The sequence below is a fragment of the Ailuropoda melanoleuca genome, chromosome 10 (assembly GCF_002007445.2).
Source record: "Ailuropoda melanoleuca isolate Jingjing chromosome 10, ASM200744v2, whole genome shotgun sequence".
In the NCBI taxonomy this organism is placed as follows: Eukaryota; Metazoa; Chordata; class Mammalia; order Carnivora; family Ursidae; genus Ailuropoda; species Ailuropoda melanoleuca.
Window position 1 is genome coordinate 23,971,448 of NC_048227.1, and position 27,663 is coordinate 23,999,110.

The following is a 27,663-nucleotide window of genomic DNA, read 5'->3' on the forward strand; positions in this document are numbered from 1 at the left end:
CAAATCGGAATTATAAGGGTATCTCCAACCTTATCACGTTCCCGTTTAGATCAGAGGAGAAAATGCACAGAAGGTGCTTAGCACCGGATCTGCTACACGCTAAGTACCCCATGAACGATGGCTGCTATTACACCGCCATGAGTGCGTGCGTGAGATTTCTTGGAAATGTTATGGTTCTAGACATTGAAGAAGAGCCTTACGTTTTGGAGAGGAACTTGTTACACTTCAGGATGGACGCTTCCACGTAACTACAAAAAATTCCATTAAGGAAGACTTTTTCCATACGGCCTATGGCAAAAAGATTAGACCACTCACAAGCAGGGCTTAGCATAACTTCAGGACAGGGAGCCTCAAGAGCTCTCAGCAGCCCAGACAAGGACGCCAGCTAACAGCTCGTGGTTTCCATAGTTGGCTTTCAAGGTTTCCTACTTACTGAAAATACATTTTGGGGGAAAAAATTACATGCTGATTCACGGTTGCATGCTGAAGTTTAAACTGCGTTTTGAGCATTTCAAACGAGGCTTTACGGGGAAAGAATGAACTTTAGATAACCAAGATTCATTTGTGTGTAAGTCAAACTCTGTTCTTCAAAACTGGCGCCTGTGCAGAGAAGCCTGACCCTGTTCCTTTCAAGCTTTTGGAACCAGAGAAAACACATAAAGATGAAGCATTTTAATTGAGAGAATTAATGTGGGAATGTTCCTCTAGGAAACAAAAGCCTGGTACATGGCATCATATTCAAAGTAAGAAAACAGAACACTATTTGGGGAGAGAGGAGTCCAAAAGCTTCGACAATGTGGCTGGCCCTGGATTTTCAGGCTAGCAACCGTAACGGGACCAAACTTTCGACAGGAATTTCAGGGCGTCCCATCACATGGCTTCTATTAATGGTGGAACTCTTTCAGCCTATCTTTNTTTTTTAAAAAAAAAAAAAAAAAAAAAAAAAAAAAAAAAAAAAAGGATACAATCTTGGAATGAGTTCCCTGATGGAAGCAATCTTGAAAAACCAATTTAAGCATGTTTCTTTGGCCGTGTCATTTACATTCTCTGGAGAGAAGTGATCTGAAATACAAAAACAATATCCATCAGCTCTGCTAATTCTCCGGATCTGTTACAGCTGCTGCGGGTCTTGAGATTGGAGAACGTTACAAAGGACAAGAAGGGGTGGCCTCCCCAGTTCTTCTAGGTCTTTCCTTCCAAGTATTATTAGGAGACAATTGGCGACAGTGATGGCTTACAGATGAGGCTTTCCAAGCACTGCTCAGAGTGTTTTTATAGACTTCAGGTCACCTCATCCCCACAACATCCCTCCACAATACATACTTTTTTTTTTTGTAAGATTTTATTTATTTATTAGAGAGAGTGAGTAGGTGAGACAGCACGAGCAGTGGTGATTTTTAAAAAAATCAATTAAAAAGGGAGAAGTTAATCATTTTAGAAGACAACGAATTCTAGTTTGCTGCTCTCATTTTGTTGTGCACAGAGTCATTTTTCGTCCCTGACTGCTTTCTGCAACTTGGTGGCACACAATTAAGGTGATCGAAATTCCGAGAGAATCAGCAAAAAGATAAACCTCCAGGTACTTCCTACCAGAGAACAGTCACTAATCACAACTGCAGATATTCTGGAATTGCAACTGCAGGTATTTATCTGTTTCTGGATGTTACTGAATGCTTCATTCCAGAACTATTCACTCGCCAGTTCCAACGGGAAGGGAAATTACCATTTCCCCTTTCCTGCCCTGAACCCGTGCACTTAAAAGTAACTTTTTTTTTCAGGTTCCAAGAGATCCAGACAGGAAAAGATAAGGGTTATTCTTAAATTCATTTTTCAATCGTGCCTTGGGGAAAAAGGACGGGTGGGATTAATTTCCCTTCGTATGACTGAATCATGGGACCTGAAATCCAAAAGCCAAAATAAGTCTCTGAGGTCATCTAATAAAACCCCTCAATTTACAGATGAGGGAATGGAGATTCAGAAGAGAGCTGACATCACCGTAAGTTAAAACCCTGACAGGAGTCTTGTCTGCTGAAGCCCAAGGCTGGACATGGGAGACCCCGGGGACACAGAAAGGCAAGCTGTCCTGGTGTCTACATGGCCTGTAAACTACACAATAATCTGCACGTGCCAATACAAAGCCTTCAGGCTTTCCTTCCAGCTCAAGAGGTCATTTAAGAGAAAACGATGTTAAGGCAGCACTTTAAAATCCTGTAGCAAAGTGGGGCGCCTGGCTGGGTCAGTCAATAGAGCACACAAGTCCTCATCTTGGGGTCATGAGTTGAGGCCCCACGTTGGGCGTAGAGCTTACTCAAAAAATAAAAAAAGTAATTAACATATTAAAATCTTGTAGCAAAGTAAATCTTACATTCCTGTACTTCACCTGCTCAACACAAATGTTTTCAGAATCAACTAAAAGTGTATTCTAGCTCTTAAGAGATAACAATACACAAGATAGACCTTGTCCTCATGAAGCTTATATTCCAGCAGAGGGAAAAACATAAGGAAGAGAGAAAAGTATAATCAAGCAAGCAAACAAATCAGGTAATATCCAGTAATAGCCAATACTATGAAAGATATAAAACTAAGTATTAGACTAGAGAGCGATTTTGAGGGTGCAGTTTCATTAGACAGGGTGGTCAGAGAAGGCTCTGGCACAGGTGGCATTTAAGCTGAGCCCTGAACTGGAAAACGGAGCCAGCCATGTTTAGATGTGGAGGAAATGTATTCCAGCAAGAGAAAACATCAAGTGCAAAGGTCCTGAGGTAGATAATGACTGCTGGTCAGAGAAGAACAAAAGCAAGCCAATGGGGCAAGCAGGAAGGAGAAAACCAGGCACTGCACGCCAAGTCATACAGGGCTAAAGCCTTGGTAAGGAGTTTGAGAGTTTTTCTAGGTGCAACAGAAACTCCCTGAAGGGTTCTGGGCAGAGGAATGGCCTCACATGACATGATTTACACTTTAGCACTTGGGCAGCTTACACAGAGAATGAATTCGGAATGTGGAAATTAATTCAGAGACTTCGACGGAGCAAAGAGCAAAGACTTTGCCTTCTATTCCCACTTATTTTTCTTTTATGGTGCTTCTTTTATCAACCCTGAACTTCTGTGGATATTTTAGGAGGAGGGAGGAGACCAGTGAGTCTAGCTCTCTTTCCTTTGCCAAGTCTCTGCCCTCGGAGCCAGAGGTCTCTTTACATAACAGTGCATATAGGGACGTCATCATAGTACGCTCTTCAAAGGCCAGGTCAGTTAAGGATGTTGCTTGTCCAGATGCAGCCTACACAGCCATGGGGAGAAACCAAAGACGGGACTGCCCACAGCCGACAAGCACAACACGACATACCCAAGTTCTTTCTCCCAAGATGGAAATAAAGTCACTTTATCACTTAGAGTAAATGGTCTCTCCACACATATGCTGGATTAAGAAATGGTAGGGAAGGGGCGCCTGGGTGGCACAGCAGTTAAGTGTCTGCCTTCGGCTCAGGGCGTGAACCTGGCATTATGGGATCGAGCCCCACATCAGGCTCTTCTGCTATGAGCCTGCTTCTTCCTCTCCCACTCTCCCTGCTTGTGTTCCCTCTCTCGCTGGCTGTCTCTATCTCTGTCAAATAAATAAATAAAATCTTAAAAAAAAAAAAAAAAAGAAAAGAAAAGAAATGGTAGGGAAAAACTACCACATAGAGTAGGATGTACTTTCCATGACCCCAAACGACACCGGTATCCTTCTAAACTCATAAAATAGGTATGTATGCCTCAGTTCAAATTCCTGAAGGTGAAGGGGTCAGAAATTAAATTCATCAGTCAGAACTTGATTCAACTGGAAAGAATGAGTACACATGCCACCGGATTCCTCTCTGTACATAATCTCTTTAGGCAGAATTCCACACAGATTTCAAAAGCTTTCTTCATAATTATTAAGAGACATCCCCCAAATCACTGACATTTTGGAGACAAATTTGCCCTTTTCCCTCTCAGGTTCTTGGAACCAGAGAACACTACATGCAGATGAAGATTTTCACTGAAGGAAAAAAATTAAGAAATTATTCTCAAGAAAAACAAAAGCCTGGGGTGCCTGGGTGGTGCAGTCGTTAAGCGTCTGCCTTCGGCTCAGGGAGTGATCCCGGCATTCTGGGATCGAGCCCCACATCAGGCTCCTCCGCTGGGAGCCTGCTTCTTCCTCTCCCACTCCCCCTGCTTGTGTTCCCTCTCTCACTGGCTGTCTCTCTCTGTTAAATAAATAAAATCTTAAAAAAAAAAAAGAAAAGAAAAGAAAAACAAAAACCTGATTTGCATTGCTTGAAGTAAAAAAAAAAAAAAAAGGTATCAGGGAAGAAGAGTTTCAGTGATAAAAGTGCTAATTAATAAATTTAGACAAGGATTGGAAATGAATATGAAAATAGTCTTTTATCTTGAACTTTTATAGTTTAGGTAGGCGGTTGTTAGTAATTTTTCCGTAATTGGCTCTAAAATATTGTTTGTATACTTAGTGACAGTTGGGAGGAAGGAAAATTACTGCAGCAGATGTAAACTCGAAGGCCTCTGGGGGTTAGGGAACAAATATTCTCATGCAGTTAGGTGTACAACAACGGGAAGTAGTAGACTGTGTATCAAAAAGCATTTTAAAAAATGCTGTTGCAGGGGCGCCTGGGTGGCTCAGTTGATTGGGCATCTGACTCAGGTCATCATCTCAGGGTCATGTGATCAAGCCCCACGTCAGGCTCCATGCTCAGCGGGGAGTCTGCTTGAGATTCTCTATCTTTCTCCCTCCGCCTACTCCACTCTCTAAAATAAATATTGGGGGAGGGGAATGCTGTTGTAGGGGCACCTGGCTGGCTCAGTCAGTGGAGCGTGTGACTCGAGATCTTAGGAGTTCAAGACCCATATTGGGTGTAGAGATTACTTAGAAATAAAATCGTTTAAAAAAGAATACTGTTGTAGCCACAAAAAAACACCTATTTGGGTTTAATTCTGCTTATAGGTGAGCATTTACTGCTGCCTACTTGTATGGCATACAAGTTGGCAAGTTTAAATTAAATAAGGGCATCCAGAGTTCCCAAATTCTTAAAGCTGACAGAGAAGGCCTTTGCACTCAAGCTGACCCCTGTCTTCCTCTCCAGGCTCACTGCCTTCCAATCGGAAACACCTTAGAACATGGGAGGAGCTGTTAATAACAGGATAGGTGTGACATGGTGGAGGGAAGGGTCTAGAGCAGCACCATCCAATAGAAATATCATGTGAGCCATGGTCAAAGAGCTAAAACAAGCGAAATTTTAGTAAAATGCTTCATTTAACCCAATCCATCCAAAATGTCATTTCAACATGTGATCAATTTTAAAAAATCATCGGGGAGATACTTCATGGACTTTTGTTTAAGTCTCTGAAATCCAGTGTATTTTTACACACACAGCACACCCTCCATTTGGACTGGCCAGATCTCAAGTGCCCCACACGACCAGTGGCCGCCATGTTGGACGGAACAGATGCAACTTAAAAGCAAGCCTCCCACTGGCTGGCGGCAGGGCTGAGCGCAAGTCCTTGGCTCTTCCCCCACGGGTTTGTTCATCTGACACCAGATGACTCTTCCTGCCCCAAAGGTCTGTGGAGTTCTGTCTCTGAGAAATAGCTGTATTAAATCGGTTTTAAATAACAGATACAGAGATGGATGAAAGAATCAATGAACAAGTGAAGAGGTCAATTATGGGTTACTGTCGCTGATGCCATCATCTGGCTGAGAGCGGGGGCAGCTGGAGCAAGGTCATTGTTGTAACTTGTGTGGATGAGAACCTTGCCTTACAGCAGATCTAGGAACTTGAAAGGAGGGACTAGAGGTAACAGAAGCTGTTGCCAAATTGTCATCATTTATGTGACAACAGGGATTCAAAATCAAGTTGTCCCATTATAACCCCCTGAGAATTTAAAATGGATCGGCAATAAATTTAACGCACATATCACTTAGGCACAGACTGTAAATGCAAAGTATCTGTTATTGATTGGTTTGACCTTTTTCTTCAGTATATATAAAGTTGGTTTCTGCAGTTTGCTTCTCAAGAGAGATAGGCAGTTAAAAAAAAAAAAAAAAAAAAGTCGAGCAGTAGAGGAATTTAAGTTGGTATAAAAGTTGAGCTGAATCTAATTATAATATCTTTTCATTTTCGTGGATTCAAATTACTTGCCCAAATTCTTAGCCAGGCCATTTAAAAACCTAATGTTTTTAGGAAACTGAGATGATCAGAAATCTGCAAAGGTGTTTCTTCTACTTTTAACACACCAAAAAAACAAAATAAATCTCATACGGAGTCTCCATAAATCCTGACTTGATAGAAAGCTTCTAATCACAACCCCAGGGCAGAATGAAACCGGTAGAACAGCTCTGACATTACCTGGTAAGACGCTGCGGTTATCCACACACATGGAGAAGATGCGCTCGTACACGAGCTTTCCTGGGGAGAAAAGGACAGATGGTGTTAGCGTCAGGCTCTTCGGGAGCAAACACTAAATAATCGTTTGTTAATTAGGGACAGAGCTGGCGATTCCCAGAGCACTTTAACTTGCGATAGTATGCTGCCACCTAGCGGGATGAATTTTAAGCCGTGTTTCTTTGTTTCTGTCTTTAATAACAGGAGGGGACTTTCACTTTCTGAGATGCAGGGAAGTCATCCTTCTCCCCTTAGCAAGGGGAACTTAGGGCCAAGGGGACCTCAGGCACCTCCATTCACTCAAGAGCAAACAGTCCACGTTATGCTTCTAAGCCAGAGGCTGCAGATGGGCAGCTTGGGGTGGAATCCAGCTGGGGATCCACTTTGCATGGCCCACAACACGAAGGCCCACAAAGTGCTTTAACATTTTTTTTTAATTAGTTGCCAACAGGTAAAAACTTTTCACATGAAAAACCCAATTTCCTGCTTCTTCACAAATGATGTGCCAAAAATGGCCCATATCCCTACAGGATAAAAATGAGCTACGACAGGGGAAGCCTGAGTGGCTCAGTCGGTCAAGCGTCTACTTTCAGCTCAGGTCATGATCCTGGGGTCCTGGGATCGAGCCCTGCATCAGCATCCTGCTCAGCAGGGAGCCTACTTCTCCCTCTGCCTCAGCTTTGCTGCTCCCCTCCTTGTCCTGTCTCTCAAATAAATAAATAAAATCTTTTTTTAAAAAAAGTCTCTAAAAAAAAAAAAATGAGCGACGACAAACTAGGAGCTGACCCTTCAAATGGCATATATACCACCCCGTTCGTGGCATGGTCCCAGTCTCCAGCTTGCGTTCTCCCAGCAACTCCCTGCTTCACTCCTTTATGTGCTCTGCCTGGTGCCCAGAAGCATAGAAATTTGAGATTCAACTACAAGTGCTACAAGGGGAGAAATGTGTGTCTGTTTTGTTTACGGATCTATACCCAGTACTAAGGTCAGTGGCTGGCACACCATGGACGCTCAGTATTTGCTAGATGCATAAATAAACATTTTTTAGGTGATGTGGGTCATAGGTCACGCTGCAACTATTTAAATCTGCTGTTGTAGCTCAGAAGGAATCACAGACAATGTATAAACAAATGGATGTGGTTGGTTGTGTTCCAACAACAATAATAAAACTTTATTTACAAAAGCAAGTGGGCAGGGAAGATTTAATCTAACACTAAAAGCTTTATTTATTCTGTCTGTGTTATTTTAGAAAATACTATCAACATCGAAGGGATAAAAATAATAGTTCTATTCCTTTCCTGGAGCCTTCCACATCACCTTTCATGTCAAAAGTATTTCCCTGAGCTCTTGCGTTTCCCCACCCCCACAATCCCATCATTCAGGCAAGCAAAGAACCACACAACCAGTCCTCACAGGGAAAAAGAGACGGGAAGTTCTAAGACGGTGAAGGCAAAAGACTTCACAAAGAAATGACACAAGGCTAGGACAAAGGGGAGGAAGACATCCGAGAGAAGAGGAACCATCTAGGTGCCTCTCCCAGTGAGGACTACTTACATTACAATCACATGAAGACACTTGTTGAAAAGGCATATTCCTCGGGCCCTCCTCAGAGCTAGCGAAGAATAGTATTTTGGAAGGGGAGGACGAGGAATGTGAATTTTGAATAACCTCATGAGGGAGTTCCTGTATACACTCCAGGCGTGAGAACCACGGATTTAGGCAAACACCACAGGTCTCTGAGCTAAAACCTGCCTTGGGTGTGGGAATCTCTAAAAACAGTGACAAGCCTCCCTCTTCCCTCTAAACCAGTGGTCCCCAACCTTGGCTAAACACTCGAAGCAGCTGGGGTGCCTGAAAAATAGGCTGGTGTCTGTGTCCCCAGAGGTTCTGATAGGAAGGATCTGGGGTGCAGCTTGACCACTGGGAGTGTTTTTAAAGCTCCCCAGGTGTGCAGCCAAGGATGGAAACCCCTGCTCTACATCAGTTCAACTGAGAAGCTCCCAGAAAGCCTCAGGGAATAAACCCCAGTTCTCAAAGCCACCTGCCTTTTTCCTCCTGGCAGGAAGTGCTTTCCTTACCTGTGGCCAAGGGCTCCCATGGCAGCCACACCTGGGGTCATGACGGGCCTCCCCTGTGAGGACCACAGAATACGGCACTGGGACTGCATATAATTTTTACCTTGGGCCATCACACAGCAAGCCATGCTGGTAACCAACCCCTCACCTCCTAGGGTACATGGACCGGACTAAAGAGCACAAAACGCCTTTACGTCCTCCACAGAAAGCCTGCCATTGCTCTAAAACCACAGTTTTTATATTGTACCTTCGGACTACCCTAAAGGCTAAGGGGCTTTTAACTACAAAATCATTTTTGGCCAAACGAGTTTGGTGAATATTTTTTTCCTTCATTAGGTTAGAGGACAACTGTCTTGAGAAATAACCCAATCCTAGATTTCTTTCCTGACTGTCTGATAAAACAAGAACACTGAAATAGATAATTTTCTGAGCACTTACTTTGTACCAGGTACTGCTTACACTGATCCTGCCAGCAAACTCTTCAAAGAGGAAAAACGTTACATGCTTCCTATGCATTCTCTTAACTCCCACCAGAAACCCCCAGAGGCAGGATCTATTATGCCCATTTTACAAGGGAAGAAACCAAGGCTCAGGTGCACATGACTCTGGGAGAGGAGGTACAGGCATGGGACATGGGCAGAGAGATGCCAGAGCCCAGCTCTGTGCTCGGTGCCTCCAGTGAAATCCCCCTGCAAGCCCAGCATATGCCTTCTCGTCTGCACATGCTCAGGGCCGTATCCCACATCCCTGCCCAGCAAGATGCTCCCACCTTCGGTCAGTCGTGTTAACCACTAAACACCTGCCCCCATACGGTCAAGCACCCCCCTTCAGAGCAGCGTTACGACGATGCACGCGAGACGGATCTCAGCGCTCAGATATTCCACCCAAGCCAGGCAGACTCCTGCCCCTTTGGTGAAGGGTGAAAACTGCACATTCTGTTCTGCGCAGAGCACAACAGAGTCTCCTTGAGCACCTGCAGACGCCCGCCGCCTCACAATCCTGAGGAATATTATTCGCAACAGATCCTGACAAGGGCACCCCTGGGAACACTGTCTGGACGTGGAGGAAAGGAGAATGGTGTTGAAAGCCGGTACCTCATTTGACTGTTCGGTTTAAAAAAAGAAAAACATTCCCCTGCTTCAAAATTCAAAAAAGGCTGTAGAAGATACTGAGGGAAGTTTCTCTCTGGCCCATCCCCATCCAGTTCATGGCCCCGGCCAACCTCTGAGGACTCCCACTTCTACAGAATTTCTTGGACACCCTCCTACATGTTTCTTCAGGCAAATAAAAGTGAATGTGAAAAGTGTTCTCATTTCTCCTCCTTTCTTACGCAAAACAGAACATACTCTACAGCTGTTCTGTATCTCAACTTTTTCACATGACGACATATACACCCTGGAGATCTCTCCGCGTCGGAACACGGAGCTCAGCCTCATTCCTCCTTGCGGGCTTCCTATGCTCCAGGGTATGGATGGACCGTCATTTCTTTAACTGCTCCCCTAGTGATGGCCACTTGGGTTGTTTCCAGAGTTCTGCTATCACAAACGGGATGAATTCCCAGGGGTGAAGCTGCCGGGGTCAAACGAACACGCATTTATAATTTTCATGGAGAGCAACAATTCCCCCGTGAGCCAAGTACAAGTGAAACCAAACAGGTCTTTGACTACAGAGAAAACTCAGAATCCCAGCTCTGCCGCTCACTCCCCTTGCGACCCTGGGCGAGCTACTTTACTTCCCTGTGCCTCAGGCCCCTCGCCTGTGAAATGGGATTAGAGACCCCACCTCACAGGTCGTGATGAAGACATGATGTACTATTCTAAACCACTCAAGAGTCAGGCCCAAGGACATTATGTGTTGAGGGCTTATCACTGCTATTACCAACTCTCAGCCCAACTAATTTCTGGGGTAGGGCTAGAAAAGACATCTGCACTATCTCCCAGCTTGCCACGGGATGGGACTGGGATGCCGCCAGCAGAGGCTGGTAGCGCGGCTGCCCAAAATTCTCAAAAGGCTTAATGTCCGGATCTGGCCAGGCTTGTAGATTAGAAACCAATCCACTGGCGTCCCTGTACTAGTCTCCCTCAGGATGCTGAGTCATGCAGAAGAAACTTGCAGGAGGCAGGCGAGGGAAACCAGAAGGCTGGTGTGTTAAGCCACCATGAGAAACAGAACTGTCAGGAGAAACAGACACAACCACCGACATCTCTCCCTGCCTGATGTCCTCGCTGCTGAAGGCAAGCTGCAGTAGAGGACAAGTCAAGGCCCAAAGGGCCTATGGGTGGGTATCTATTCTGAAAGCCTCACTCACCCATCCATTCTAAAAATCCATTCATTCTCTCCATCCCCACTGCCTCCCCAGCCTCCCACCTTAAGCGCCAGGATGGCCGCTAACCAAGCTCCCCGCCCCACCTCCGCCCTACAGTCTCAACAAACAGCCGGTAAAACTAAAATCCCATCACGTCCCTTCTTTGCTTAACACTCCCTGTGGTTCCTTATGTCCTCAGGATCAAAGCTCAAGTCCTGCCAATGGCGCCCAAGGCCCGCCAGGACCTCTGGCCATGTCAGCTCCTACGCCACCACCCAGAAGACCCCTGCCAGCCACCCCTGCCTCTTCAAACCTGCCAGGCATGCTCCCACCCCAGGGCCTCTGCACCCGCTGTCCTGGGCCTAATGTGGCCACACTCTCCCTCCCCGAGAGAGCACGTGGCTCATCTCTCCTCTCCCTCAAGCACTTGCTCAAATAGCAACGTCTCAGCAGGGCCTCCTGTGGCCGCCCTATCTAAAACTGCAACCTCCTCCACCCCTCGCCCACCTTCCCTCAAGTCCCCTCACCCTCCTGTTTTGTTTTTTCCCTCCAGAGTGCTTATCATCACCTGACATACAATTGGGTTTACTTGTTGCGCAAATCCCCTTTTACGGACCATAAGCCCCCAAAGGCAATGATTTTTGTCTTTTTGCTGATACATCCTTGGTACTTGGCAGAATGCCTGGGCCACCTGACCCTGACTGGCCATCACTCAGCCAGGCCAGCTCATCTTGGGGTCCAGTTAGCTTCCACCCCCCTTTCTTCTAGCAACAGCATCACCTTTCTTCTTTGGGGTGACCCGAGCCTGAATAACGTGCATACTCATCCCCCAGAAGCATGAATGACTTGACTTGTGATCCAACCAGGCCAAGGAGATGGAATTCTGGAACTTTTTATTCAGCGCTTGGAAGACAGAAGCTCTTCCCTTATCCTGGGACAACTAGCAGAATGACTGATACAAGCTGATAACACCTTGCAGAGTTTGAGAATGAAGCAAACCCAAGGGCAAGTACTAGAAAAAATACCAACACACTGTTTGAGTTCCTGAATCCAGAAACTATTCCCGGACTTTTCAATTAGCCAATAAATACCCCCTTTTCCCAAAACTAGGAGGAGTTAGACTTTCTTACATCATTTGTTCTAGCTAATACACTCAGTCCCCAGTCTCCTGTGAAGTAAATGGGGGTCTCCGCTTGATATTTTGTTTTCTGCCATATTAGATCTATGGGCTTCAACGAGACTTGCTGTGTTGGGAGTCCACTGGTCCCTCCTTGGCAAGAAAGCAAATGTCTCTGTTCTGATCTGCGATCACCTCTCAGAAGGCGATTCTGTCTGCTGGTTCTTGGGGAGGACCTTGCCATTGAACATAACACAGAGTTTAGAGAGCTGCAAGGCTTTGTGCTCTGGCCACTGATGACCACCAAGGAGCACAAAGGCCTTTTGTGTCTCCAGAGGGGCCCTAGGTTCTTCTCTTCAGTCTGGATCATTCTGCCTGGGGGTGCGGGGGAGCCCGGGATGAGGGGCAGTCGTGATGTGGCAGGAAACCTCACAAGAGCTGCCACAGTCAGTCCAGGCAGGAGAGGACTGTGGCTTGGACTAAGCAGTTCAGTGAAGACAGATAAAAACGGACGAAGTGAAGGGAGACCCAGGAGACCAAAGAACCTGGAGACAGGTCGGACATGGGGCGCAGGGGAGAAGACTTTCACATTTCCAGCTCGGGCACAGGGCACATGGTGCTGCCATTCCCTGGGACAGAAACCCACCGTGGGTGCTGGGAAGAGAATCTGAGTTTGGTTCTGACGAAGTGAGTTCCAGGCACCATGACATGTGAAGGGGCGGGAGGTGGCTTAGACCAGATGTGTGTCCCATGCTCCCCCACCCTTCACTCGCTTGCTTCCCTAACCTCTCAGAAGGTTAGAAACACATCACTTAGGATTCTCTCAAAAACAGCAACCTTGTTAAGGAGCGAGGCTAGGGGGTGGTTTGGTCTCCCTCATGTTTCACCCAACTACTTAAACCACAACAGAAATTAAAGCACCACAACCACCCAACTTCTGGGGGGGAAAAAAAAAGTACTTCCTAGATTGGAAGATGAACAGGACTAGTACTTACCAAACGTATCAAGTATGTCAGTGATAAGGACAAATTTGCTTGGGTAGAACTGAATAACGCTTGTGTCCGAGAGAAGCTTTGAACACTAAAAAAAAGAAGAGAAAAGGAAATTCACTCTGTCGTGTCTGACTTGGTTGCAGTGCTCCAGGCCTGGAAAATTAATTTCTACAAACAAGTGCAGGTGCTTGCCATGTGCCGAGCCCCATGCCAGACACTGGGGACATAATGAGAAGCAAAACCACTGTCCCTTTGACAAAGGGGCCAGACTGCTGACAACAGAGCCTCGTATGGAAAGACTCCATCACCTCCCTCCAAAAAAGCTACAGGACTGACGAATCTTATCCAGAAGGGTCTCTGCTTACACACCGAACAAGGGTCAGCATCAAAGTTACCAAGGGAGGTCAAGGACACCTCTCCCATCAGTGTCCTCACAGAGGACTCCAGCTTTGTTCCAAGTGCTTTTCAGCACGACCTCTTCTGGTTTATCTCAGGATGGTCTTGATTCTTCAACATTCTTTTCTATGACATGACCCCAGAAGTACATCCCCAGGGTTTCTTAAAAGAGCATTTTTTTTTTTAAATTGAAGTACAGTTGACACACACTGTTAGTTTCAGATGTACAACATGGCATTAGACAACTCTGTATGTTATGCTCACAAGTGTAGCTACCATCTGTCACCATAAAACATCATCACAATAGCACTGACTATATTCCCTAGGCTGTACGTTTTATCCCCATGGCATCTATTATTTATCCTCACTTCCAAATTTCCCCTCTAAAAGGAAACCCGACAAGCTTCAAAGAGCACGTTTCTCTGCAACTATGATATGCAAACACTGGGAACATTTTGGCTTTGCAGGGAATCGCTCAATCCCTATGTTTGCATCACTCACACCAAAGGACCATCGACATATTCAGATCTTTTTTATTTTTTAGAAAGAAAGAGAGAGAGCACGCGAGCCAGGTAGGGCAGTGGGAGGAGAGAGATAGAATCTGAAGCAGGCTACACGTTCAGAATGGAGCCCAACACGGTGCTCAATCCCAAGACCCCGTGATCATGACCTGAGGTGAAATCGTGAGTTGGACGCTCAACCAACCGAGTCACCCAGGTGCACTGACACGTTCGGAACTCTTAATGGAAGACTATAGCCACACAACATGGCCCCAAACACCCCAGAATGAATCATCTTTTATGATCAGAAACAAAAAAATCTATCTCTTCTTTGAAGAACAAAACTACATGTCCTGAAATCTTTGCGAATTCAAAAGTCAGCCCAAGGAACTAAATAACTTACCACATTCTATCATTCCAATGCTTGACCTGTAGATACAGATAGGTCACTTAAAAACACAAGATAGAAAGAGTCCATTAATATGCATTTCCAAAGTGCAGGGAATGGAAATAACGTCTATTGTATCAAGAGGTAGGCTGATACGGGTTTTCAGTTTTGACATTGTGACCCAATTTCTAAATTGTTAAATTCACCAAGTTTCTCCTTAGCATTACAGACTAAAGGTAAACAACGTTTCTGATTTGTGAAACATCCTCTTACAGCCCAAATGTTATTGGGGGGGGTGGAGCAGAAGGGCGAGGGGAACGTAAGCTGTTAAAACAATGGTGCTGACACCAAACGTGGCATTTGGACGCTCGTAGAAATCCATTTCCGGATGCCTTGCATTGTGTATTTCATATGCCCTTTATGTGAGCTCCGACTTCAACAAATGCCCCATGAGATTTCAGGGCTTGGAAAAAGCAAACAACTCTGAATCCTAGAGACTGTTTGCAATACACAGCCCTCGGTTCCTAGGGATGTGACGTCTCCTGAGTTCCTACCCTGAGCCCCTCAGAGAGGAGTTACTGCCCAGCGGTGAGGTGAGAAGACAGAATTCAAACAGAAGATTTCAAATTAAACACAGCTGGAGCTTCCCAACATCTGCGTGCTGATCTTGCTCCCAAGCTGGTATCAGGGAACATACATTTTACACAAGAGAACAGGAAACAGAATTTAAGTCCACGGTCGTAATCAGGTCCTAAATTGAAGTTCCCCTTTAAACCACTATTTTGGGGGCACCTGGATGGCTCAGTCGTTAAGCATTTGCCTTCAGCTTAGGGCGTGATCCTGGCGTTCTGGGATTGAGCTCCACATCGGGCTCCTCCGCTGGGAGCCTGCTTCTTCCTCTCCCACTCCCCCTGCTTGTGTTCCCTCTCCCACTGGCTGTCTCTATCTCTGTCAAATGAATAAATAAAAAAACTTTAAAAAAATAAATAAATAAATAAACCACTATTTTGAAGATGCCAGTTTTTAAAAAGCTTTGGTACAGTTTCCTAAATAAAAATTAGGCCTCTTAGGGTATGTGTTAAAATTACAGAATCTCTGGGCACCTGGGTGGCTCAGTCGGCTAAGTGTCCAACTCTGGATCTCAGGGCTGTGAGTTCGAGCCCTGTGTTGGGCTCCATGCTGGGTGTAGAGCCCACATTATTAAAAAAAAAAAAAAAAAAAAAAAAAAAAAAAATCCCTGCTCCATGCCAAACCTGTTGGTCAAAACCTCCAGCTGAGGTGCCAGGGAATCAGTATTTTTTTTTTAAAGATTTTATTTTTATTATTTATTTGACAGAGAGACAGCCAGCGAGAGAGGGAACACAAGCAGGGGGAGTGGGAGAGGAAGAAGCAGGCTCCCAGCGGAGGAGCCTGATGTTGGGGCTCGATCCCAGAATGCCGGGATCACTCCCTGAGCCGAAGGCAGACGCTTAACGACTGAGCCACCCAGGTGCCCCCGGGAATCAGTATTTTTGACAAGGGCTCCAGGTGACAGCCTGACTGAAACCCAGGACACACTGGGTTCGTGATATCCACGATCCACAGCATACTCAGAATGGACTGAGCATCCCACAGCCCATGTATTCTCAGCTCTGGAACCATCTGGGGAGCTTTTAAAAATAATGGCACCTGGGTCCCACTCCCAGAGATTCTGATCAAGCTGGTCTGGACTGAAGCTCAGACTCTGGACTTTTTTTTAAAGCTCCCAAGGGATTCAGATATGCAGAAGACCGTGGCAGACACTTCCTGAACAGCTGACTGATAAATTACCCTGCCTGAAATACTTGCTACGGAACTGATTAGCACTGCTGGAAGAACGCTAAAAGGGTGTTTTTCATTTGTTTCCAATTAGCAACATTCTACAAGGACACTAGGCAGTTTCTAGAATTCAGTATATATACACATTTCTATACATTTCTATATACGTTTCTAGAATTCAATATATATACACTATATATTGAATATATACATGTAAATGTGTATATTTATATATATGTATATATATATATATACATATACATATTTAAAGATAAATTTAGCCAAAACAAAAGGATAAAGTAAAACATAACCTACGGCCACGAACTAAGAAAGGAAGATGGACCGAAAGAAGGAAGCAAGCAGACTACTCAGAGGACAATTACTACTGAAAATATATGGGAAAAAAATCCTAAAAATAAGAAAAACACAACCAACATTAATGGAAAAAAATGAGCAAGAAGAATCAACAAAAGCCCCTTTACAGAGAAGGAAACCCCAACGGCCAATAAACATGTGAAGAGAGGCTCCATCTTATTATATTCAGGGAATTGCAAATTAAAATCACAATACGATATGATTTTATTACCTCCTAAATTGGAAAAATGAAAACAGGACGTCTGCTCATACCAAATGCCATGAGGACGCTCACGGCACAGACTCATGCAGCCCCACCGCTGCCAGCAGCGCGTGCGGGCACAGCGACATGGGGAAGCAATCCGGCACTGCCTGGTCAAGCTCAAGAGGCAGACAGCCGGCAACCCAGCAATTCGACTCTCAGCTACGGGCCCTCGTCTCCAGAGAGGCCAGCAGACACGTCCAAGAGTGATCACGGCAACATCGTTCATAACAATGAAAGACGGAAACAGGAAAAACCAGATGCCCATCGACATAAAGAATGATAATTATTTTACGCATCAGTAGACTCACTACTGTTAAGATGGCAGATCTCTCTAACTGACCTATAAAGTCAACACAATCCCTATCAAAATCCTAGGGGAGGGGCAGGTAGAAATTGACAGGCTTATCCTAAAAATCATATAGAAATGCAAAGGACCCAGGATAGCCAAAATAATTTTGGAAAAAAAAAGGTGGGGGGAACCAAGTTAAAAGACTTAAACTAACCAATTTCAAACTCTCCCACAGGGGCGTCTGTATGGTGCAGTTGGTTAAGCGTCCAACTCTTGGTTTTGGGTCAGGTCCTGATCCCAGGGTCATGAGACCCAGCCTTGTGTCAGGCTCCATACTCAGCATGGAGTCTTAAGATTCTCTCTCTCTCCCTCTGCACCTCCCCATTGCACTCACACACTCCCTCATGCATGCTCGCTCTAATAAAATAAATCTTTAAAAAAATTATCATAAAGCTACAATAATCAGGACAGTGTGGTACTAGCATGAGGACAGACTTACACAGATTTATGGAATTGACTGAAGAGTCAATAAACCCCTACATTTATTAACAAAGGTGCCAAAATAATTCAATAGGGAAAAGACAGCCTTTTCAACAAATATTGCTGAAACAACCAGGTATCCACATGCAGAACAAATAAATCCAGGCCCTTATAGTAGACACAAAAATCACTTTGAAATGGACCATAAACCTAGATGTAGAAGCTAAAATTATAAAACTTCTAGAAGAGGGGTGCCTGGCTGGCTTGGTCGGTAGAGCGTGTGACTCTCGATCTTGGGGTTGGGAGTTTGAGCCCCACACTGTGTGTAGAGATTACTTAAAAATAAAATCTTTAAAAAAAAAAAAAGAATGCAAAGCAAAGAAAAAAAGCTTCTAGAAGAAAACAAAGGAAAAAATTCTCAGGACCTTGGGTTATGCAAAGAGTTATTAGCTACGAAGCCAAAAGCATGAGACAAAAGAGACAACTGATAAATCAGATTTCGCTAAAACTAAAAACTCCTTCACTTCAAAAGACACTACTATGAAAATGAAGATAAGCCACAGACTACGAGAGACGATCCTTGTAAATCAGATACTTGATAAGGAACTTGTATTGGGGATAAAGAATTGTTACAACTCAACAAGAACATAATGTGATTTTAAAAATGGGCAAGCCTTATTAAATCTTTCACGAACAAAGATACAAAAATGCCCAATGAGCATATGAAAAGAAGCTTAACCTCATCGGTCCTCAGGGATTACAAATTAAACCCACCAAAGAGATACCACTTCAAACCCACTAGGGTGGACTGTGATCAAAGTGATAGACACTAACGTGAGTGTTGGAAAACATACAGAGGAACTGGAACCCTCCCGCCCGGCTAGTGGGGATGCAAAAGTAAAATGGTTTGGCCATTTCTCAAAAAGTTACACAATCCCCCTTATCACAGGACTCAGTAATTCTACTCCTAGGACTCTACCCAAGAGAAATGAAAGAATAGGTCCAAAGAGTTGTACGCAAATGTTCACAGTGGCATCGTTCGTAACAGCCAGGGTGGAAATGACCTCAGTGTCCATCATCGACTTGCTAATGGATAAGTAAAATGCGGTTCTTTATACAATGGAATATCACTCAGCAGTAAAAAGGTACAAAGTATTGATACTGTAGTATGGACAAACCTCAAACACATTACACCAAGTGAAAGAATCCAGACGCAAAAGATGACATACTGAATGATCCCTATACACGAAACATCCGGGAAAGGCAAATTTATAGTCAGAAAGATCAGTGGTTTTCTGGGGCTAGAAGTGGCAGGGTCTGATGGTAAACAGGCTTGAAGGATTTTCGGGGAGGGGGTAAGAACATGCTCTAAAACTGAATTGTGTAATAATTAGGTAACTTGCTAAAAATCACTGAAAGACATTTCAATAAAACCACCACACAACAGAATACCTTACTGCAGAACAAATAAAGTGAGGTGAGCTCATTTCTCCGTACTCTACCCCCCTTGATTCTCTTTTTTGGTTAAAGCAGCAGCTTTTAAAGTATCAAAAGTGAAATTGTTACTATTAACCAGATTTGGAGTTAATGAAACACTTCCATGGTTCTTTTCTTTGAGAAGACATAATCAAATCTTCTCCAGATGTAGAAACTCTCGGACATCAAGTTCTCTGCACTCCAGTCCTTTATGGGGGAGATATTGCCAATAAAAATACTCTGAAGAAGAGTTTGTTAGTTTAATATTTTCTTACTTGAGCCGCTCAGCAAGCAACCACCATCACGTGCTTCCAGGATGAGAGGACCCTTCTTTAGGAGTATTTACTTTGTAAACTAACAACAGTGATCGAAGGGAAATGAGCTCAGGTTTGCCTCTATCATGAAATACCCAGGAAAAAAAAAAAAAAAAGCACCTGCTATACAAAGTGTCCTCTTATAAGACTTCAATTACCCAGTGTCAAGACTGCCAGACTCTATCCCCCTCTCCAAACCAACAGGTGAAAAAACAAATGTCACGTTGCCATGACATTCAACAAGAACAGGACTGTCCTTTTGAACTAAAATGGCTGTTCAGAAATTCTTTGTGAACTCTCCTCTGAACATCATAACGCACAAGAGTCCTTCTACAGCATAGTTCTGAGCGTGTTTTGCCAAGAGACGATGACCTGAAGGGTCAAGAAACTGAATAAGCTATTTTCCTTACACAACCTGATCTTGTGATCCAAGAGCTGTCGTGGATCAACAAATTCGTCAACAAAGGATCCAACAAATGTACCTCTCCTAACACCATCAACATGTTTTGTCACGTAATTATGCAAAATATGAGCCAAAAATGCACCTACCAGGGACATACAACCATTAGTCCCCAAAATACAAAGGCAATCTCATCAAGGAAACCCAAGACAGTTGGTCAATCTTTAGTTTGCACAAATCATAAATGTGTCAGCGAATGTATCAGGGCCAACGAACTGCACAATCCAGGGGGAATCGTTAATTCTGTAATTCAAGCTGAAGGTCCTGGAATTGTGCAGTATACAACCTGTGCAGCTGTATATGGTGGCCCTGGGATTAGGCATCTCATAAAACCAGATTCATCATCATGGCCTTTCAAAGAATGTATGTGAAAATGGAACAGATGAATAAAAGTAGGGTAAGACCCTGAAGGCAGGCCTGTGAAAAACCTTAATTATCTATAAAGGAGTTTTACGTAGGAAATTCTGGGGAAAGGAAAAAAAAAAAAAAAGATCACTAGACCTGACCTGGATGACTATTTTTAGAGCCTTCACTTTCTGGTCCGAGGCCCAGGCGTCCTTCAGTGACTGGTTGAGCTCCTCGATGCGGTTCACATAATCCTGTTGAGTCAAATTCAACAGTTCCTTTTGGGATCCCTGTGGGCAGAAAGTAGGAAGGGGTAAGCACAAAAAGAAAAACATCTGGACACCACCTTGTGAACAAAATTGAGTATTGGCTGAGTTTTGGTCTCTAAGTTTTTCTCATACCCCCAATGAGGACGGATAGTTTTGTCCTGTGACTGAAGAGGTTCTTTGAGTTTTCTGCAAAAACAGGCAGAGTGCAGTCACTCAGACTGACCTTGGAACAAGTGAGACCTAAATCAACCCTCAGCAAAATGATTCAGATAATCATTGGGAACCACTGGGCGCCAGGCATGGGACACCAGATGCCTGAGACACAAAGATGAGCAAAAAGACAATATTTCTGCACTAATAGGGTTTCACATACAGAGGATGAGATGGATAGTAATATAAACAGAGACAAGTGCTCCAGAGGAAACAATTCTATGAAAACCTACATCACAGTTCACTGAATCTGAGATACACTTTGAAGGAAGCACAATTCTTCACGTACCACTAAGGAAGAAAAAAGATGCCAATCACCGACATGCGTTAATTGAGAGACACAGCCCAATTTCAGGGATATTCAAATGTGGGGGGAAAAGGTTTATCTCAGAATGGAAGAAATATGGTAACAAAGGAATGGACTCTAGACTGTGGTCGAGAATGGTTTCCTGGGGGGCGCCTGGCTGGCTCCGTTGATTAAGCATCTGCCTTTGGCTTGGGTCATGATCTCAGGGTCGTGGGATCAATAGAGCCCTTCATCAGGCTCCCTGCTCAGCGGGGAGCCTTTCTCCCTCTGCCTCTGCCGCTCCCCTGCTTGTGCTCTCGCTCTGTCAAAGAAATAAAAGCTTAAAAATAAAAAAAATTAAAAAAAAAAAAGGAATGGCTTCCCAGAGGAAGGAATGCTTGAGGCAAACACTCAGGTGCATGCAGGTGTTACTGGACAACGGCGAAAGTGGGGGGTGAGGGCTGTTAACTAGATCGGCGAGAGTGCCTTAAGGACAGAGAGCAGACCACAACAAAAAGTTGTGGCAGAAGGAAAGCAAGAACGTCACGGGGGTGAAATAAACAATGAACGTGAAAATTCAGCACAGCGTTTGGCACGCGGCATCTGCTCATTAATCCTCAGCTGCTTGTTAAGGTGCTATTTACGCAGCTCACAGGAGTGAGGGTCCTATTAGCCCACACGAGGCCACGAACCAAATCTTTTTTATATCACTGTTTCCCGGAATCCAAAGTGAAGAACTCTTTATCAAAGAAATACAAGTAGAAGGTTCAGGAAATGTGGACTGATCCCAACAGGTCCCCTGAACTGCAAGATGAGGCCCTCCTTGTCCCTTTGCAGCAGGAAGAGCCACGTGACTAATCTGAGCAAATGGGCTGTAGGCACCGTGGCACGTGTCCTTTCTGGGCTGAGGTGGTGAGAAGTAACCCTTTTTCGGCTCTGCTGTGACAACCCAGGAAGCCATCTGTTGAGATGGCAGCATCTCAATATGGTGGTGTGTCTGTCACCTTCACTTGGTGAGTAATGTGAGGAAGAAATAGACTTGTGTTATATTAAAGCCACGAAGCTATCGGAGGTTCACCTGTCAGCACGGTATAACCCAGCCTTGCCCTGACTAATAAGCGATGTTCACTCGGAAGCCGGGGGCAGCCATCTGCAGCTGTGAGTGGGGAGCAGCAAGAAAATCAATCTGCGGGGTGGGCGGGGAGGCTAGGTGGCGGTGTGAGGAGAGAGGACAAGTACAGAGTCAGTGACAGGAGGCTATAGAGAGCAGAGAGAGGCAGAGGGCAGCTGGCTGGGTGTCTGGGTGATTCTTTAGCTCCTGGTTCCAGGCCACTGTGCCCGTGGGCTCAGGTAGTGGCCCTGTATCCTTCCACAGAGCCCCCCCTTTGCAAATGAAACCAGCACAAGTTACACTTGGGTTGAAGAGTTTCGACTCAAATGCTCAGCAATTCCCCTTCTGCCAGCCAAGGTTGGCTGAGGATATACACACTGAGGCCCCCGGGCTCCCTAACTCAAGACATGTCCTTTCTGAGTTGGGAAGCAAGAGGGTGGGCAGAGCACCCAACAGCTCTGGCCTCAGAGCTGGGAGGACCCTGAACCAACTGGCAAGATGCAGGACAGAGAGATGACACCTGCCATCCCAGGGCCCTTGGTCGATTTCAAAGCATCACCACTCAGTCCACACAACTGTATTCTTCATCCTCACGTTCTAGTTACAGATGCAGATAAAGAAAAGCGGATGCCCAAGGGCACTCTGCTCAGCAGCAGCTGAGAAAAGGCCTCTAGACTCAGGTTAAACCAGACAGCAATTAACAAGAGCACACAGCATGTGCTGGGTGTTGGTCCAAGCACTTCATATGCACTGACTTATTTCACTCCTCGAACAACCCTAAGACGCAAGTGCTACGCAGCATCCCCCCATCTTACAGATACGCAAACTGAGGCACAGAGGGGTTAAGCCCCATGCCCCAAATGCTGGAACTGCCAAACGGTAGAGCCAAGATTCAAACTCTGGCAGTTTGGCTCCAGAGCCTCTCTCAGGATGAGAGGTGGCCTCTCTAAATGACATTCCGGGGGACGCAAACTCCCCTGTCCCCAGGGACCAGACCGGTAGTGTTCATGAGCGAATCAGGACAGGAAGGACTGTATAACCTGGACGGCGCATGCCCTGGTTCAATGCAGGAATGTGGACCCTCAGTTATCATGTGGAATTCAAATAACAAAAAAAAAAAAACACAAAAACTAGAGGTGTACGTGAAATTCATCAATTTTTAAGAGTTGGCAAATGAGTCATGTTCTCTAAAACTGCGTTTTCTGGAAGATTCGTGTGAGCCCCGGCAAGCCAGCAGAGCAGTCACAGGCAGCCTCTGCACAAGATGGGATCCTTATACTACGCAAGGCGCTTCCTGGGGAGGTGGCTCCAGCTGGCTTTTCCAGTGAGACCCTGTCCCCACACGAACCAGGTCTGCTGAGGCATCTCAGGGACAAGACACCTTCAGAAAACCAGCCCGAGGCAGCTCCAGCACGCTCAGCCAACTGCACTGTTGGCAGCCGTCCCTGGATCGGCTGGTGCTCCAGCAGGAAAGAGCACAAAGCGCGGCTTGGGAATTCATCACAGAGGAGCCACCAAAACGCGTCTCACTTGGCGGAAGACATGAAAGCGCCGATCCTCCCCAAGCCCGGCCAATGACTTGCTCTCTCACCTCCTCAAAGTCATCCAGCTCCTCCAGCCTGGTCCGGACCTTCTCTGACATGGCGGAAGTGGCAGTCCCAGCTTTGCCTAAATAGAAGGGATTCATGTCACACAGGTGGCTTTCTCTGTCGCCAACACCCCCAAGGGAAGGCATCTCTCACTCTCCACTTCAACGCGAATAAGGGGGCCAGGGAACCATTTCATTACAGACAACTCCGAGATTTTGGAAACCACGTCCTTACATAACCAAAGTTCCACTGGGAACATTTTCGCTTAGAAGCTGCCCCCAGAGCTTGGCGGACCAGCCTCAAAACGGTTCCACACTCCATTCGGTGTTTACACACTTTTGACTGAATCATTCGTTTTCTAAAGAAAGGCAGACCAGAGAAGGATGCCAAAAATCCATCATGCAATTGTGTTCCACCAACAAAAGGCCCTCTCAGCCTCGAAGCCGGTGCGGGACTGTCACACTCTGATAGTAAAACCATCACCTCACTGTCTGCCCAGCCCCCAGGTTTCAAAGCCCTCTCTTGGGGCGCCTGGGTGGCACAGCGGTTAAGCGTCTGCCTTCGGCTCGGGGCGTGATCCCGGCGTTATGGGAGAGCCCCACGTCAGGCTCCTCAGCTATGAGCCTGCTTCTTCCTCTCCCACTCCCCCTGCTTGTGTTCCCTCTCTCGCTGGCTGTCTCTATCTCTAATAAATAAATAAAAAATCTTTAAAAAAAAAAAAAAAAAAAAAGCCCTCTCTTCACACCAACCGGGCCAGCCACGCCTCCTTCCATCACCTGTCGGCACGACTCCTGCCATCCCATCCGCGGGCTGGCGGACAGAGACGAAGGGACATCCTGCGGCCCACGGGCCAGCCATGCGGTGAGGCTGTCTGTCCAGCTGGCTCTCCAGCGCTCATCTCAAAAACATTTCCCCATCGGAAAGGGGCTTCTGTTCTAGATCTGCGGTCCCCCTCCTCCTGCACCCCCAAACTCACTCAGGAGTGGAAGTTCACTTTTTGAAGGCACTGGCTTCTTAGATCTGGTGTTAACTGAAAGATCAGGTCTGAGACCAGGCTGAGAGCATGTTGCAGTTATTACTAACAAACAACTATTTAAGTTTCCAACTAATGTTTTTGTTTTGGTTTTTTTTACCTCGTTTCTACTGTTCCCTTCAATTTAAAATATAATACAGAAAGTGCACATATGTACATTTTAACAGATAATTATAAAACCTTGCGGCCACCACCCAGCCCAGATACGGTCTGGCTTCCTGTTCATCATTATCTTTAGTTGACGTAATTTACCCATGTTGTTACACAGAGCGGTTTCCCTGCTGTTTATTATTTTCCACTGTGTGAATACACCACGATGTACTTCCTTTCTACTGTAGATGGATGTTTGGGTTGTTTCCTGTTTAGGGTTACCACAAACAATGCTGCTGTGAACATTTCTGTGACCCTGGTTCATATACACATACATTTCTTCAGGACGGTGCCTTCTCAGACTTTTATAGGAATCATATATAAGCTAGCATGCAGATTTTGATTTTCAGTAAGCCCAGCAGGGCCTGAGACTCTGCCTTTCTAATGACTCTCAAGTGATGTCGATGCTACTGGCCCTTGGACCACTCTTTACGAAAACCATGAACTTGGGTAGAGTTGGAAAACGCTTTCTCCCAAGGGCCAGATATAAGTATTTTAGGTTTTGTGAGTTGTAGTCTCTGTCACAGGTACTCAACTCTGCCATTATAGCACAAAAGCAGCTATAGACAATATGTAAACAAACTGTCATGGCTGTGTTCCAATAAAACTTTATTTACAAGCTTAAACAGGGGGCCAAGTCTGGCCTGCAGGATGTAGCTTGCTAATTTCTGATCTAGAGCATATCCTAATAGAATTGCTGGGTCAAAGGGTTGGCCCAACTTCAACTTTAACATATAACCACAAAAGTGCTTTACACAGTGGTTTTATCACTTTACACTCCCACTGGCAGCATCAGAGTTCCTGCTGCTGTATGTTCTCGCCAGCAAGTGATCTCATCAATCTTTCTGATTTTTCCAAACTGGGAGATATACAACAGTAGGATTTACTTTTTCTTGGTTTGGGGTCAAAGTTACAGCCCTAACAAAGGTGCTCCCACTCTCTTAATAACTAGAGCGTTGCTCCCACCTGCAGAGAACAAGGGAGAGTTGCAGCTGCCCTACCAGTGATTTGCACATAAACCACAGCTGTGCTCCTCTGCACCTGTCAACTGCCTCAGAATCACCTGGGAGCTTCAAAAAAGCACTTTCCAGGGGGTGTCCTGGTGGCACAATTGGTTAAGCATCCAACTCTTGGTTTTGGCTTGGGTTGTGATCTCAGGGCTGTGAGATGGAGCCCCGTGTTGAGCTCTGCACTCAGCTCGGAGTCCGACTCTCTTTCCCTGCCCCTCCCCACCCCAGAGCTCTCTCAAATCTTTAAAAAAAAAAAAAAAAAAAAGGCAATACCTGGGCCCCACTCCTCAAGATAAATTCAACAAGTGGAGTGGGGCCCACTGGTGTGTATTTGTCCCAAAGTTGCTAAGGTGAGCCCGCCGCACAGCTGGTTTGAGGTGCGCTGATCCAGAGCTTCTGACCACAGGTCCCGGCAGAAGAAACTGAGGACTGCTTGTTCATGGACCAGTGGCCAGTAAGACTGTGACTCCCGACCCCAGCGTATCTGCCTTCTCACAAGTGGGGGGGTGGGTAAAGACTTAAGGCAGAGTAATGGATCTCTAAAAAGGAGAATTTTAACCATTCCCCAGGTGGTGAGAAGGTACTCGGAGAGGAGACTACTACAGCTCTGTGACGAAAAATCAGGGAGTGACCTCATGTTTTACTCTTAGTGACTCCTTTGGTCTTTTGTTTTTTTTTAAACCCCCCATTCATCACATAAACATGTATTGCAATTCTAACAAGTCTGTACGTAATCTAGGAAAGAACAGCTTTAATGGAATTAAACACCAGACTGGATACTACAGACTTTTAGTCCCTTGTGAAATTATACTAAAGGTTATGGGAGAATTTCCCATTGAGACAGTAACAACAACAAAAACTCACCTTTTTCAGATCCCATAAACAGATTCTGCAGAGGCAAAAATAATTTGTTAATATTTTTTTAAGACTGCCTAGTTTCTGCAACAACAACACAAAAAAACTTGTAAGATACTTAATTACTCAAGTAGCACGAAGACAATACAACCCATCATTTTCCAACAAAGCTACTTACTCATCCAAGTGAAAAACAGAACTATTTAATCAAAGGAGGAAAACCCAGCTCACTAGAAACTTCGGCAGATTCAAGTTTCTACACAGTTCAGGACGCTCAAAGTGAGCCGACAAGTAGCAAAATTTTCAGGGCACCGGCACCACGGGGTAGCATTTAGCTTCCTCTCAATCAGGGTTTCACAGCCTTGGCGCTGTTTAGCAGCGTCCCTGGTCTCTACCCACTAAATGCCAGTCACGCCCCCACAGCTGTGACAACCACAATGCCTCCAGACATTGCCGTGTGTCCCCCGGCGGGTATAATTACTCCTGCTTGAAAAATTACTGCTCTTGAGTAACTCAATGTATTCAGAAAATCAGAATAAAATGACTAGTCCAGCGATCGTGCCTGCAGCCCCCTCACCCAGCCCGAGAGGAAGCCAGGAGGAGAGGCACCAGGGCAGAGCCTTCCCACTGCCCACTCGGTCCACCCCTTCCTCCCTACTCATAGCCCCGATTTCTGATGGGCACACTGGCCACCACTTCCCAGCTTTCCTTCCACCTGTGTCTGGCCCGTGACGACCTTCAAGACAAAAGTGACTGGGTGTGGGGAGGGGGGCTTTGGGAGGGGTCCTCAAATCAGCTAGGGTGCATCCTACTTTCTCATTTCCTCCTTCCAACAACTCAGACATGAGGGGACACTGGACATGGCAGGACAAAAAGAGCTCCCAGTTCCAGCCCTGGACCACCCACCTCTAGGCTGCTTGTCAGTGTCACAAGAGAAGTGTCACCGCTGCATTACGTTACTAGTGAGGGCTTCAATTCCAAGCTCCTGAACCTCGTCCTCAGTAACCCAGGCATTGCTCGGCTTTCCCTGGCCAGTGCCGGCTCTCAGCTTGGAGCCAACGGCTCTGCCTTGTGGCTGCCCAAAGAAAGTGAACCTCCAGTTCGAGAAGAAAACCTGAGTCACAGCAAGAAGTGAACCTTCTTTGGGGCAGGATCCTCATATCTTAACTCAGACCTCCTCGG

General features: G+C 45.6%; 1 protein-coding gene across 1 annotated transcript in view; it reads right to left on the reverse strand.

Moving 5' to 3' along the window:
• The window catches only part of VPS35L (VPS35 endosomal protein sorting factor like), a 117,850-nt gene that overhangs the window by 77,141 nt on the left and 13,046 nt on the right, over nucleotides 1-27,663 (reverse strand). Inside the window, exons 5-11 of the mRNA XM_011235811.3 lie at nucleotides 26,491-26,515; nucleotides 23,436-23,512; nucleotides 20,130-20,258; nucleotides 12,908-12,992; nucleotides 6,380-6,439; nucleotides 966-1,062; nucleotides 201-248 (exon numbers count right to left, since the gene is read on the reverse strand). Coding sequence (XP_011234113.2) covers nucleotides 201-248; nucleotides 966-1,062; nucleotides 6,380-6,439; nucleotides 12,908-12,992; nucleotides 20,130-20,258; nucleotides 23,436-23,512; nucleotides 26,491-26,515 — 521 coding nt within the window. The remainder of the gene's footprint in view (nucleotides 1-200; nucleotides 249-965; nucleotides 1,063-6,379; nucleotides 6,440-12,907; nucleotides 12,993-20,129; nucleotides 20,259-23,435; nucleotides 23,513-26,490; nucleotides 26,516-27,663) is intronic.